At 51.7% G+C, this 13,902-nt stretch overlaps 7 protein-coding genes across 7 annotated transcripts; 6 read left to right on the top strand and 1 right to left on the bottom strand.

Moving 5' to 3' along the window:
- Positions 1-44: 44 nt before the first annotated feature.
- Positions 45-1,087, bottom strand: PG998_010110 (short chain dehydrogenase reductase; the record flags this gene model as incomplete). Its single annotated transcript, XM_066876926.1, has 3 exons — positions 45-265; positions 377-790; positions 865-1,087. 3 exons carry the CDS (start codon positions 1,085-1,087, stop codon positions 45-47), a joined length of 858 nt encoding a protein of 285 aa, XP_066729082.1.
- Positions 1,088-1,940: 853 nt separating this feature from the next.
- On the top strand, positions 1,941-3,477 carry PG998_010109 (uncharacterized protein; the record flags this gene model as incomplete). Its single annotated transcript, XM_066876925.1, has 5 exons — positions 1,941-1,954; positions 2,025-2,685; positions 2,763-2,891; positions 2,956-3,065; positions 3,123-3,477. 5 exons carry the CDS (start codon positions 1,941-1,943, stop codon positions 3,475-3,477), a joined length of 1,269 nt encoding a protein of 422 aa, XP_066729081.1.
- A 1,458-nt stretch (positions 3,478-4,935) lies between these two features.
- On the top strand, positions 4,936-5,339 carry PG998_010108 (uncharacterized protein; the record flags this gene model as incomplete). Its single annotated transcript, XM_066876924.1, has 3 exons — positions 4,936-5,004; positions 5,144-5,227; positions 5,313-5,339. 3 exons carry the CDS (start codon positions 4,936-4,938, stop codon positions 5,337-5,339), a joined length of 180 nt encoding a protein of 59 aa, XP_066729080.1.
- A 633-nt stretch (positions 5,340-5,972) lies between these two features.
- PG998_010107 (alcohol dehydrogenase Bli-4) lies at positions 5,973-6,983 on the top strand (the record flags this gene model as incomplete). Its single annotated transcript, XM_066876923.1, has 2 exons — positions 5,973-6,300; positions 6,364-6,983. 2 exons carry the CDS (start codon positions 5,973-5,975, stop codon positions 6,981-6,983), a joined length of 948 nt encoding a protein of 315 aa, XP_066729079.1.
- A 783-nt stretch (positions 6,984-7,766) lies between these two features.
- PG998_010106 (uncharacterized protein) lies at positions 7,767-8,392 on the top strand (the record flags this gene model as incomplete). The annotated part of the gene is made up of 3 exons (XM_066876922.1): positions 7,767-7,884; positions 7,959-8,017; positions 8,072-8,392. The coding sequence occupies 3 exons, from the start codon at positions 7,767-7,769 to the stop codon at positions 8,390-8,392; spliced, it is 498 nt and encodes a 165-aa protein (XP_066729078.1).
- Positions 8,393-10,233: 1,841 nt separating this feature from the next.
- Positions 10,234-10,977, top strand: PG998_010105 (uncharacterized protein; the record flags this gene model as incomplete). The annotated part of the gene is made up of 1 exon (XM_066876921.1): positions 10,234-10,977. One exon carries the CDS (start codon positions 10,234-10,236, stop codon positions 10,975-10,977), a length of 744 nt encoding a protein of 247 aa, XP_066729077.1.
- A 1,278-nt stretch (positions 10,978-12,255) lies between these two features.
- Positions 12,256-13,876, top strand: PG998_010104 (uncharacterized protein; the record flags this gene model as incomplete). The annotated part of the gene is made up of 4 exons (XM_066876920.1): positions 12,256-12,706; positions 12,766-12,918; positions 12,970-13,330; positions 13,393-13,876. 4 exons carry the CDS (start codon positions 12,256-12,258, stop codon positions 13,874-13,876), a joined length of 1,449 nt encoding a protein of 482 aa, XP_066729076.1.
- Positions 13,877-13,902: the final 26 nt, after the last annotated feature.

Here is a 13,902-nt window from a genome sequence, read left to right as displayed (position 1 = left end):
ACAAAGAGAAAATCCGGAAACCACAAATAATTGGCCAGTCTTGCTTAGTTGTTCCAGAAACCCGCGGCATCATCAGTCATCTTAAGGTCCATACTCTTTCCAAATGGCCACCCAACGACTTGTACGTTGAACTCCTGACTCTCTTCTATCTCCTTGGCGCGGGTCTTCAGCTCGTCAACATCCCAGTTAGACCAGAGGAACTTGCCCTTCAAGAAGGCGGCCTCGGGACTGGCAAGCCAAAGCATGAAGCCGGCGGGCAGGGAGACTGTTTCGGTTGCAAGCCTGTTAGTGATCGTATTCAAAAACCACTCTCTCTCGTGTTGACCCAACTTGTGCAAAGCAGAGTAAATGTAGACAGAGTCAAAGAGCGACTTACCGTGATCTTCGAACCCCATAGCCTTGACCCCGCCCACCTCGCGGTTCATATCCGTGTCCACGACGCCCGGCTGGATGTGATAGACGCGCTTCTCGGGGTTGGCAAAGGCGACGGTGTCCCAGACGCGGTACGCCGCGAGCTTGGCCACGCTGTACGACACGAAGGCGTCGGCGAAGCCGAGGTGTGCCGCCGACGACGAGACGTTGACCACGACGGCATCGGCCGCCGCGTGCCGCAGGAACGCCTGCGCTACATGCAGGGCGCCGCCCACGTTTGTTTGTATGCCCGCGAGGAAGGCGGTCGGGTCCACGTCGGCGACGCCCTCGAGGGGGCCCGTGAAGGCGGCGTTGCTGATGAGCACGTCGATCTTCTTCTGGCCGGGGGTTTGTTTGACGAAGTCCGCGAATGCTGCGTCTACTTGCGCTTTGTCGGTCACGTCGGTCGGGGTGATGGTGACAGCTGTATCGGGATACGTCGATTCGATGGACGTCTTGGTTTCGGCGAGGGGCCGGGGCGGCGGCCCAGAAGTAGGATTCGGGCTGCGCCGGCGGCGGCAAAGAAGCGGGCGGTCTCGGAGCCGATGCCGGAGCCACCGCCGGTGATGACGACGGTCTTGCCGTTGGCCGAGTTCTCGGGGCGGGTGGCCGAGATGGTGGGGTAGCCGGTGTCATGGTAGATCTTGGTGGGGACGGGGAAGCGGTGTTCGGCCATGGTGAATTTCGGCGATGTCAATTTCAATACTCTAGACTTAGATGATTCAAAATGTCTAAGTTGAGTCTAATTATTGTGTGGAATGCTCGATATAGGGTAAGCCGTTATCTGTTGTAGTTCATATTTGCAAATGTCTGCTCGTTGGCCATGGCTTTTATATCTGCCCCGGGTTAGATATCGTGCTGCAATTGACAATTCCATGTTGCATTACAAAACTTCAATACTTCAAAACAACTCCGACTTCAAAAGTTCTCCTGTAGTCAGTTCATCGTTCGTTGATTGATTATCACACGGCTTCGGACAATTTTGTGAAAATGTTCCACTTGCCCCTTTTTGTTCTGGAGCTACCGGACAACTTTGTACCAAATCCCCACTAACCTCGTTTTGGAGCTGACAAATGTTGGCGATTTAGTGCTTACCAATTCCGGAGGCCACGTGAATATGTCGTTTTGATTTCACAACCGTGCCGCGCAAGATCTGGAGCAAAACTGTACCGAGTCTATTTATCGATTGAACCTGACGTGAACATGGAAATGATGGAGGGCCGCAATATTTCACAATCGGTTATGCGTTGCCCGCAATGCAACAAGCCGTTTGATAACCGTGAGTCGTCGCGTCCCCCGGTTGATGGCGGCTGATTTGCGCCGGCTTGGCGACCAGTGCAGCATTCCACCCCCTGCCATGTTTCTCGGTTTCTCACTAACCACCCTCTGCCTCCAGCATCCAGCCTGAAGAGACACGGGTACTACTGCCGGACGCGAAAGCCCGGCGATAGGATCTCAAGAGCGAAGTCATGCTCAGTTTGTGTTAGCGCTAAGGCGCGATGTGACAGGAAGCGACCGGGATGTTCACGATGTCTGAACAAGGGTATCGACTGCCAATATCCAGCCCAAGGCCCGAGGGGAAAGATCCAAGACAGCTCACAACAAGAAACCAGTTCTCTATCTAGCTCATCGCCAGGTGTGACGGACTCTCTCTCCAAGATAAACCCTTTGCCCGCAGACACGGGGACGCAAGAAGCCGATAACAACGATGGTGGAATCAACAACATCATCAATAACGATGATTTTATCGCAGCACTAGACGCAGCAACTGGGAGCCTCGGGGAAGCAGAATTCAACTGGGCCCCTAGCAAGGATGTTGGGCTCTTCGAACCCTTCACGCCATCGCCTGGTGTCTACGAGGCGGCTTCCCAGTCATTCGCATCAAAAACCACGCCATTTACGTTTTCGTCCACCGCATTCCAATCAAACTTGTCGTTTCCCACGCCGAGAGCTGTTTCTATACACAATATACTGACGATACCTCGATCGCCAAGCAACAACAATCGATCCATCATCCGGCGGGCGAAGATCAAGACGGGAGCGCAGCGGGTCGCCACGCTCATCTATCACACCCTCAAGTCGTACCCACTCATGATGATGCGGGACAACGCGCTGCCGCCCTTTATCCACCAGCAGATGGCGTCTTCCGACACCGGTTCCGAGTCGCTACACAACTGCATAAGCCTCATGCACCTACACAACTCCGGGCTCCCCGGGAGCCGCAAATTGTTCTGGAGGAACGTACGCCAAGAGTGTGAGCGTCTGAGCAAAGACGTAAGTTGGCGGTACTAGCAGGGCTCCCTTTCCAAAAGACCGTTGGATACGTGTTGCTGACTTTTACCCGACTTAAGCCATCCAAGCTGGGCTATGTGGAGATCGTTGCTGCTCTACAGGCTCTCTCGATGTACATCATAATACGATTTGGTGATGAAGAGGCAGAAGAAGGGGACATTGATGCAATGCTAACCATGACCGTCATCGTAAGTCTGATGCGCGGTTGCAAGGTCCTTACTATGTTCATATATACTAACTACATTCGTAAAGGCCATGTCTGTGGAACTAAATAGGGCAAACTTCGGACAGGATTCTGCTGTTAGCGCTACAAGCCCAGAATCCACATGGAGACATTGGATGTTTGTCGAATCAGGTCGACGGTAAGCTTCCACGCCACCATACGCATATACCTCATTACTGACTGCTTTTCACGACAGGTTATGCGTCCTCTACCAAATCGTGAACATGGTAGTAGTGTTCGAGCCGGCGACTATGTGCGACCTAGAGGCCGACGGCCTGATCCTGCCGACACTGCCAGCAAGGAAGCAACTCTGGGAAGCGGACACCGCTACCAAGTGGATGACGGAGATCGAGAGGGATCTAGGGGCACAGACAGACTATGGGATGGCAGTGAACGGCGACCTCATCAAGATCCGCCAAACTTATGGGAACGAAGTGGCAGCGTATGGCAGCGGTGTTCCCTCCAGGCAGAAGGCGGACTGGGAAGAGTGGTTTTCGGGCATGGACAGCTTTGGGGGCTTGGTCATGCTTGCCGCCTCTCTCGTCGGGTAGTAACTGATCGGGCAACAAGACCGATCAGTTAATATGACATGGCACCTTTTGCCGTCGTCATGGGCCGAAGCAAGTGCTTACTATGCTATATGATGGCTAGCAGCCAGGGGGTGTTTTCAAGGAAGAAGAGAATGTGGCAAAACGAATATCCGGCAGCGGCCCAATTAGTGTGCATGGTGTCTCCTCCGCGAGCAGTGGCTGTGAGAAGTCGTATTATAGCAAAGCTTGTTTCAAGGGACCTACCAAATATAGGCTAAAATGCTCAAAAAAGAAAGAAGTAAAAAGCTTGACATGTGAACTCCACCAGTGGCGCAATGGCCCCTGTCGGTTGGGGTAACAGCATATCGCTCTTCGGGCTTCAGTGAGGGGCTGTCGACCAATAAAACGCCGGAACTTGCTTATGCTCCCAGGAGTAAAGCCCGGCCGAAGGATTCCAGGTCCCCGGGACCAGTAGTTGCTCCCGGGAAAGGCGGTATGGTTGGCCAGCCCTGTACGATCTAGATCATATCTCCGATTCTCTCTCCAACGGCGCCTCCATTCATGGGTACTTGCCTTGAGCTATGCCAAAAGCAACCCCAAAATAATCTGCCATTCGAAGCATTGGCTCACGAGTATGACACATCAAGTCATTCCAAGTAGTGGGTTTCAGCAATGGGTTGACGTGGATGTTGCATCAAGCTAGGGAAGACCAATCAGGGGTTGGAGGCAGCGGTATGCATAAGTAGGTCGGGATATATGCATTGTCCTTTGGTCTATTATACCTATCACACAATCAGTATAGCGCATCTAGACTCGACAAGCTGATAGCCACCACCACGGCCCCTGGCTTCTACAATGCCAGTCTCTCCAGTTAGTGGTGTACGGAAATTAAACCCAACTAGAACCAATATGCAAGATCCATCTATATCGCCCCTCACTCGGTCCCGAAGTGAAAAAGATCTTGTGGGATTGTAGGGCTCGGGGGAGGGGTGAACCTTGCGAATCAGGACCCACCAATGCTTGTTTTGTTTCTCCCATATCGTTATGAGGAAAACAAGAAGCAACTCGTGCGAATCCCTCCAATTAGATGATGTCCCATACGCACATCAACACATCAGCACAAGATCGCATAAGCCCGTATTGAGCGTATAGAATGTACGTGCTTCTGAGGCATGAGAGGTTCAACTGCAGGACAACACACTCTCGTGAAAACATCGGCGACCTGATGACGACCAATGCGTGGCCTGGGGACGGCATACCACTCATTCCCATCTGTGGGACACCTCTTAATAGCACGTCTAAATATTGGGAAACGAAAAGTAATACATCATGACCAAGTATATATAGAGGTGCAAATTCCCAAGTTCTTTCCCAAATTCAGCACCAGACACCAAGCATCACACAGTACCAGCTACAAAGACTCAAACACGCAATCACCCATATAAACCAAAAACCACCCTTCCAACCTAAATATCCAACATGCAGTTCTCCAAGCTCCTTATGGTCGTTGTAGGCCTCGCCGTCACTGGCTCTACCGCCGACTGCATCGTAAGAGCACCCCCGAGCCCCCTTTCCCATATCACACTTGTGTACCCCCTACGGTGCTCTCTATGAACACCCCAGTGATGGAGTTACTCTTTGAGAAACATTCCAAGACTAACCAGAGACTCTCTCTCCTGCACTATAGCGAAAGCCCAAGAGCGAGGCTTGCGGCCTCCAGCGCCCGATCGACTGCGGCGGTGTTCCCGGCACCGACAAGCGCAAGTGCTGCGTAAGTTGAACGGCCCTTTCCCATTCCGTCGCGCGAGATTTTGGGATTGTTATGGGCTGACTCGGTATATTTTGGTATTTAACAGGAAGCTGTTATCGGCTGCCAGAACTAAGCTAGAAGCCTGATGAGGACGGCGCCTGGGATCTAATGGCCATTCGCCATAACGCAAGTTGAAGAGATGAGAGACGATTAGCTCACAGACACTGAGAATCATTGAGTGATGATATCTGGGATTGGATGCGAATAGCTAAAGAAGACGATCGCGCGTTTGTCAGTAACGTACTTACTACGATACACTTTCATTTAGATTGAGACCGAACAACAGCAAATAAAATTGATTGGCCATCAAAAAACAGACTGCAGGCTTTTGTGACCCTACCAAGTAATTGACTTCTGCTGAGGTGAAGTACATAAACTTTTGCCGAAATATAGGAACAGGTCCACCATACGATGCTTCGGAAATGTCGTATTCTGATTGGCTGTGTCGGAAACGGTCACGTCTCATTGGCGCAGGAGATCCACATGAGGGTCGGCCAGGGGCTACTATACTAGTGCTCAACAACCTTGTAGGACACCACGACGGCTAACGGGTTCTAATCTTATCCCCGTGTCCGATGTTTGTATTATGTGCCATATAAGTAATAGCCGCTTGTCCTGTGTCTCTAGGTTTCGAATTCCTCATCATCTCTCATTGTCTACCACATCTTCACACCTCTGCACAGCCAGATCACTGAACTAGTTCATCATGTCGACTTCCAAAGGCATCCAGTTCAACCCAGCCACTGATATCCACTCGCTGGAGGGAAAGGTTATTCTTATTACCGGCGCCAACAGCGGCCTGGGCAAGGAGGCGTCCCTAGAGCTGGCTAAACATGGCCCTGCCATGATCTACATGGCTGCGCGTAGCCCGGAGAAGGGCACTAAAGCGGTTTCCGAGGTTCAGAAACAAGTCCCAAGTGCGAACGTGTCTTTCCTAGAGATGGATTTGAGCTCCTTTGCCTCGATCAAGCAAGCGGCCAGGACAGTGTTGGACTCGTCACCGAGGCTCGACATCCTGATGTTGAATGCTGGACGTAAGTTGTCGTCCCCATAGCTCACCAATGACGCGACTCATATTAACAGTGCCGTCGCATCAGTTATGGGTTGCCCGCCCCAGGCCACAGCCGAGGGCTACGAGATCCAGATGGGCACCAACCACATCGGCCACGCCCTGCTGCTGAAGCTACTAAGTCCGCTGCTCTTGCAGACGGCGATCACCACAGGCTCCCCTGCCCGAATCGTGAGCATGGCCTCATCGGCGTGGAAGTACGCGTCACCCGAGAAAAAGATCCAGTTCGAGACGCTCAAGGACCCCTTGGGCGGCGACGTCACGCCCGTCAACCGCTATATCCAGAGCAAGACAGCCAACATGCTGTACGCGGCGCAAGCGGCCAAGCAGTTCGACGGGAATGAGCGAGTTATCATCTTGTCCGTTGATCCGGGCGAAGTGGCGACACAACTCTTCTCCCGCGCGCCCGGCGACGAGCAGATGGCCCACCTTCAGAAAACGGTCGTGCCCAAGGTGGTCCGGCCCGTGGCTGAGGGCGTCCTGAACCAGCTCTGGGCCGCCACGGCGCCTGACGCCGACGTTGTCAGCGGGGCACACTACGAGCCGGTTGGATACCGCCCGGAGCCGTCGGGCCTCATGTTGGATGAGGAGTTGGGCGTCAAGGTGTGGGAGTGGACTCAGAAGGAGTTGGAGGGCCAGGAGATATGAGGAGCGGTCCTGTGCTGTCTAATATGGGCGGCGTTGACTATTGGTTTGAACCAACTTTCTTAACGTAATAAAGCCAAGAGTTCGTCAAATTTACGTTTTAACGTTCGTCCGATCTTCGAAACAAACTGGACCCCAGCACGGTAGTTGAAATAAGCGTCCGCTGACCGAGCCCACCAGATCCACTTTCCGACGTCAGTTCATCTTGATGATATTGTACATCATGACAACGGTGACTGTCAACGCAAATATCTTGAGACATTCTGTCACTCCTCGGCCATTTTTCCTTTATACTGGTGACTAGCTCGCTATGCATCTTGGCACAAGGGCTTTGAACTTCGGTACGGTGTTAGCAGTGTAGACAATCGTATTGCCCCGCCATATCGTGCCACTATTCGTGAACTCAAAATACACATCCCTGCGTCGATCCTGAAAAGCCGGGGCCACGATAATGTATGACGAGCCCGTGACGCCATAACTCTCGAACTGTGAATGAAATTGCCAATTGAAGTTTGTCCATTACGAATGGTTGCTATCTGTGCCGCTGTCGTTCGTGGAAAGCTATGTATCTCCATTGTACCTCGCCCACCTCCCGTCTTTCATACATAACACACCCAGAATCCCACGAAAGTAACCTGATATCGCTCCATCATGTCCCTTTCAGCATCCTTGCTTTTATCGCGACTCACCCTTCGTTGCAGATTGAAGCCCACGACCCCGTCATCTTCACTAGGCGCTTGCCTTCTCAACCGGACACCAAGCCCCCGTCCCTTCAGCATCACCAAGATGGCTTCCTTCAAGACACCCTCGAGCGACCGCCCCAAGAACGAGATGCAATACTTCCCAGACATGCTGACGGCTCTACCCTCCAAGTCCTCGGAGTTCCGTCGCGTATTGTGGACAGGTACGACGGATCACAGCCGCCCCTGAAAGGAAAACGGTGGAATAGTTCTCGTGCTGACTGGATGCTTCACATAGGGTTATACAGCCAGCTGGTCCTTATGACGGTACCAGTAGGCGGCGATATTGGCGACGAGGTACGACCTAACCCCCTATTTCTTTCTGTATGCGTCACTAATCACTATGTATAGGTGCATTCCGTCGACCAGATCCTCACCTTCACCTCGGGCACAGGCCTCGCCCAGATTGCAGGCAAGGAGCAGGAAGTGAAAGGCGGCGACCTTGTGATCGTGCCGGCCGGCACGCAGCACCAGTTCATCAATACGGGGCCCACCCCGTTACTGTTGTACACCGTGTACAGCCCTGCGGAGCACAAGCCGACGACAGTGCACAAGACCAAGGAGCAGGGCGACCAGGAGGAAGAGGATGGCATTGATGTCGCGCCCGATTGGTCTCGACGGAGCAAGGATCAGAATGAGAAAGAGGGATGGGTCAGTGTATCCGAGGAGTAATTGCGTGTATCATATGTAGTGCATACTGGGTGGCGCAAGCTAGAATGCGGAAATCTAGCTTACACATATCTTGAAGTGGCTTGACACTTTTGTGGCTTGGGCCCGGGAAGAGGCGTCTTGTGTAACCGGGCGAATAGAAGCTCACAAAATGAAACGAAGGACGCTTCCATGTCAACAAGCTCTCGAAACAACTGTTGATTACGTCACTTGGGAGATGCAGTCTAACCCCCATGCCCCGCAAAAGAGCGAAGGGTGTACAGGGGCTATTAACTGCGACGGCAGCGCAAAAGTAGCTTAGCTCAGCTCGATCCACTATCGCTCACGGTGTGCTGGCCGGCCTGTTGGTCGAATGCCAGCTCTTCGGAGGGCGATTTGAGGTATCGGGAAGGAGAGCGGGGTACTGAGCCTATCGCCGGCATTGATGGCGGGATCTGGACTCAGCCAGCTAGGAACGAAAGCGAATCAAGACCTCATTCATGCCCCCTTTAGCTCACCGCGCTCTAGACGCATTACAATATTTGGACACATGCGACATGATATTGCGTTGGAGGACTGTAAGATGATGGATATGTCGCTGCGTCAGCCAACGGAGGTAAAGCGTGGCAAGCTGCCGAAGCATGCCTCTGGATGAACATGCACCCCACCTAGCCGTTATTGGGATAGCTGCCGCGGCTAGACGTTGAGGTCGCGCGGGATCGAGAGAGGTAATTACGGATTAGTGCTGACTGCCCTATTCAAACATGTACTTAGTGGTATATTGACATGCGTGAGCGGGTACCTGCTTGGTTCAATCGCAAGTAACGTTAATCACAGTTACAGGCGAGTACCCATCATGTAAGGTGCTGCCTGTACTTAAAACTAGTTGCATCCCCAAAAGGGAGGTCTGCACGTGCTCCTAAGCGATCGAGACATGGAAGAACCTCATAGACCGGTAGCCATTGTTGGAGGATGTGATTGGACGAGCAAGGTACCTTGGAGAACGTACAACCGGCCGCAGCGCCCCGTTCCGCGCCGATTCTCTGTCACGTTTCCACAGTCACTCGCATTCTTTTTGTTTATGTTTGGGCTTGATCTCCCCCATAGCTGTCTGTGGTCTTTGCAATGAAGTTCCTCATGACCTCAACCACTTGATTTGGAAGCCCGGGCTACCAGGTGATTGCAATTACACTGCCACGGATCAAATGCCTAGTGAGAGTAGACGTAAATGGAAAGTATGACTGTCGGGGGCAACAACGAGTGTGAGGTCGCATACGAGGTATCAAATGACAACAGACGCACCCTGAGTCTTATCTACTCACGGCAACCACTGACCTCGAAACCTCACCTAGGTTGAGTTAACAATATGTTTTAGCGACTGACCTTAGTAACAGATGTTCCAAGTTCCCTCGGACCTCCAATGGAAGATAGATTTGGTACTGACCTCAAGAGGGCGCAATACTTGCACGAGGTTTGGCCCTGGAACATGTGGAAGTGACAAGGCATATTTGCGATATCCTCAGACTGACCTCAAGCAACAACGGCTATAGCCCAGGCCGGCCACCATGAAGATAAAAACCCGTTCATATATCTCTACCATGCGGTTCACGAACTCCAGAACTAGGATCTCCACGTCATTCAAAATCAAATCGAAATAACCACCATTATCATCATCACCGGTTTCACTTCTGCCATCAGCACTACTAAGATTGTTGCAATGTCCTTTCCCACACCCAACTACTTCCATCAAGGTCAGGACGACTCTGACGCTGGTAATATTCCAGGGGCTGTCTCGTGCCACCACGTACCACCCAATCAACAATGTTCCATACCTTTCCCCCTGGAACCAATGGAGTTCAAGCTGCATGCGCCGAATGCCCCCTACGGTCAATGGCAACCAAGACTCCAACAACATAGGCCAGCAACACACTCATCATGGTCCAAGTACCGGGCTATCCATGTCCGGTTTCCTCCCAATGGTCTTGGCACTGTTCGATGATCAGCAGGAGACACCTTATCCTCCTACCTTTACGAACACTGCCAGCATCTTGAGCGATATTCCTGACCAAATCCAATCTCCCACTGTGCCCGCCAACAACCTCTGGCCTCCGCTGCCTACGTCATGGTTCGACGAACTCAAGAACCTGGTTTTACAGCTACTGGTTCTAGTCGAGCAACCGATGGACTTGGAGCCGGAGCACTCGGAGCCGAGGCAGTACGCTGATCGGACCTGGGATTCACTCAGTGCAGCTCATGACAGCCTCAAGGCCTGGCAAGAGAGTAAATTGCCAGTCTATGAAGTCATCGATCCAGCTACAGGCAATGCTGGCCAATTCCCACCGACGCCCATCGCCCCTGTAACGTTTCATGGTGGCCAGCAAATCCTTGACCTAGAACAGGACAACTTGCCGGCAAATTATTGCAAAAGTTGCAAGAAGATCATCAACACCCAATTCAATCGGCACATGAGACAAGTTCATCCTGGCCCCGATACTATATTGTACCAGTGTAGTAAATGCAACGCCAGATTTCCGAGATTGGACAATTTCAAACGACATGCCAAACACTCGGACCACAACAGCACTCCTGTACTACGCAAAGGTCTCTAGCGACATGCAAGGAATGGATGAGGAGGTCACGACTGTTGGACAGCTGATACTTGTTTTTCCTATGTCTGGTGGACGGCCGGCTCTATAGTTTCCTTGGATGTTTCTCTATTTCTATTTACTCAACACAACGAAGATACAAAGTTAGCATCTCCTTATAGAAATTTTCACATTCCTCAATTTGAGCATTTCAAGTCGGCTTCTTTTACTACTTTTAACTATTTCTTTGATTGTGCTCATATAAAGTCGCAATAGCACTCAGAGCTTAAACAGACAGAGCCAACGCACGAATCCGACGGATCAGATAAAATAGAGTGTGCCACAAGTTTACCTTAGTGATAAATCTTTATCCAGTTCGATTCAAAATAAAGTCTCGGTAGTACAAGAAGTTACACTAAGGAGACTGATATTTGTTTACACTGGAGGTCGATTCTTACTATAGAAAGGGGGCTCCCACATTCTTAAATCGTGGTATTCTAGTGGTTGATCGGTTCAGACAGAAACATGGAAAGACACATAGGATGTCGATTCTCTAAATTGTGGCAGTATCATACCTTTCTTCCGTCATAGCTGGATCCTGTGACTATCAGGGGTGGAAGCCTTAGTTAGCCCTGGACCGCACATCAGACTCGACGTCGTTCAGAGCTCCAGATTTGATAACAATTTTACAGTGTGTCAAGCATGAACGAATTCCGAGGGTGTTCAGTCAACCATGAAACCCCTGTATGAAGTTGTTGCTAGCTCTCTAGGCCTTTGAACACGCGGATGGACGTACATTAAATCGAGCCCAGCCTGCCCCTTTGCTTCCATATGTATATTTCTAACCAAGTTCCTACCGTCAATTCCATGTTCACACTGAACCACACAGCAAACTCAAGTGTAGGTGCGAAATCTGGCTTAAACCACCGCTAACTGCATGTGCTTTTACCTATATGAAAGGAACGCTGAAAAGGGGCATAATAGTTTGTTAAAAGGTGAAGCGCGACCAATAAACACGGATACATGGGAGACGTACGGTGTGGAGTGTGACGTAAGGTAGACGGCCGTCCCAGATCCAATTGGCCCGCCGGATTCCATCCCTTGCATGAGCCGGTGACATGTTAGTGCCTGAGGCTCTTAAGATGGCCGTTGGTCTTTGCCTTCGATCTGGCCAGCTCTTTTCCCCCTCTCTTGTACCGACAGCAAAAACTTTCAGAACCTTTTTCCTCATCAACGAGCGAGCTCTCAGGATCCTGCGACTTTTCCATTTCAGTCAGCTTGAAACTACACGAGCATCCCACGATGGGTGGTATGACAGCAGAAGCCATCGCGGCTCTCAAACAAAACCTGCCCAGCGCCCACTTTGTTACTCCTGACTTGACTGAAGAATACGGATCACTCAACAACAGCTATCTCTCAGGGTTTGAGAGTGACCTGACTCCTGCCTGCATCTTCCTCCCCAAGTCCAAAGAGCAGGTGGCTGTGTTTCTACGCACGATTCGCCCTTTCGCCGACAACGTCCAGTTCGCCATCAGAGCGGCTGGTAGACAGCCTCTACCCGGATGCGCAAATGTGCAGGGAGGAATCACCGTCGATCTCCGCTCACTGACGGGCATCCGACTCCGGGATGGCATTGTCAAGGTGTCCGCAGGTGAGTCCTGGGGTGCCGTCTATCAATACCTAGAGCCCCATGGACTGGGCGTGACCGGCGGCAAGTCAACAACATGTGGTATCGGGGGTTTGTCAACGCAAGGTAAGTAACGTTCAATTCATTTGATCTACTGTAATGATCCCGGACTCACTATGTTTTAGGCGGCCTATCATTCTTTTCGTCTCGAGAAAGCTTTATTTGCGACAATGTCGTCAACTTTGAGGTCGTCGTCGCCTCTGGGGAGATTCTCAACGCCAACGCCCAGGAGAACCCAGACCTTTGGATCTCCTTGCGTGGCGGTGGAAACAACCTCGGTATGTAGCCATGGTGCACTCTAGTACTGCGGTGCTAACCACATTTCTCAGGTATTATTACCCGTTTCGACTTCAGCACGTTCAAGCAGGAGTCCATGTACGCGGGCATGGTGTTCTACTTCAAGCCAAGCTGGCGAGACCAGATGACCGCGCTTGTCAAGGAGCTCATGTCGCCGGAAGCCAGTGTCGAAACGCACCTTATGCTTAGCATTGGCTATGCCCAAGTCTTTGGCAATGGGAATGATGTTATCTGCCTCAACCAGATCTACTACACTCAGCCTGTCAAAGACCCTGCCGTCTTGGCTCCTTTCGTGCACGTCCAGCCCCAGAGATCCGAGATGAACAGCATGAAGATCCAGACGCTGCTTGAAGCTGCTACGGAACAATCCGGAGCTGGGCAGAGTAAAATTAGGTACGTCAGACGTGATATACATTACATATGAGTCCTGGTAAACTGACCCTAGACTGTCTCAGGTGCCTCTACATGAATGTCTGCGTCAAAGCTGACGTAGATACACTGGCCACGGGCGGCGATATCTGGTGTGAAGAGCTGGAGCCGGTGAAGGACGCCGCCGGCCTAATGTGTTCCTACACCATACAGCCCTATCCGATATCGCAGCTCCAGAAGACGAGTGCGAACGGCGGCAACGTCCTAGGTCTCGACCCCAGCGAGGGACCTGTCCTCAATCTGTTACTATTGTCGTACTGGGCAGACAAGAAGGATGACGATCGAGTGACCGGCTTCATGCAGAAAGCCCTCAAGCGAATCGAAAGCAACGCGAAGGATAGAGGCCAACTGGTTCCTTTTATCTACTGGAACTATGCCTTCTCCGACCAGGATGCGTTGCGATCATATGGCCAGGAGAATGTGCAGAAGCTGCAGGCTGCTAGCAAGAAATATGACCCTGATGGCCTGTTCCAGACGGCGTGCCCAGGTGGCTTCAAGCTATTCAAGTAGCCACAAGGGGGTGCAGAAGGTTATGT

The sequence above is a fragment of the Apiospora kogelbergensis genome, assembly GCF_038363985.1.
Source record: "Apiospora kogelbergensis strain CBS 113332 chromosome Unknown utg000006l_segment0_segment0, whole genome shotgun sequence".
Classification (NCBI taxonomy): domain Eukaryota; kingdom Fungi; phylum Ascomycota; class Sordariomycetes; order Amphisphaeriales; family Apiosporaceae; genus Apiospora; species Apiospora kogelbergensis.
Note: the sequence above shows the minus strand (reverse complement) of the source record. Positions and strands in the feature narration are given on the sequence as shown.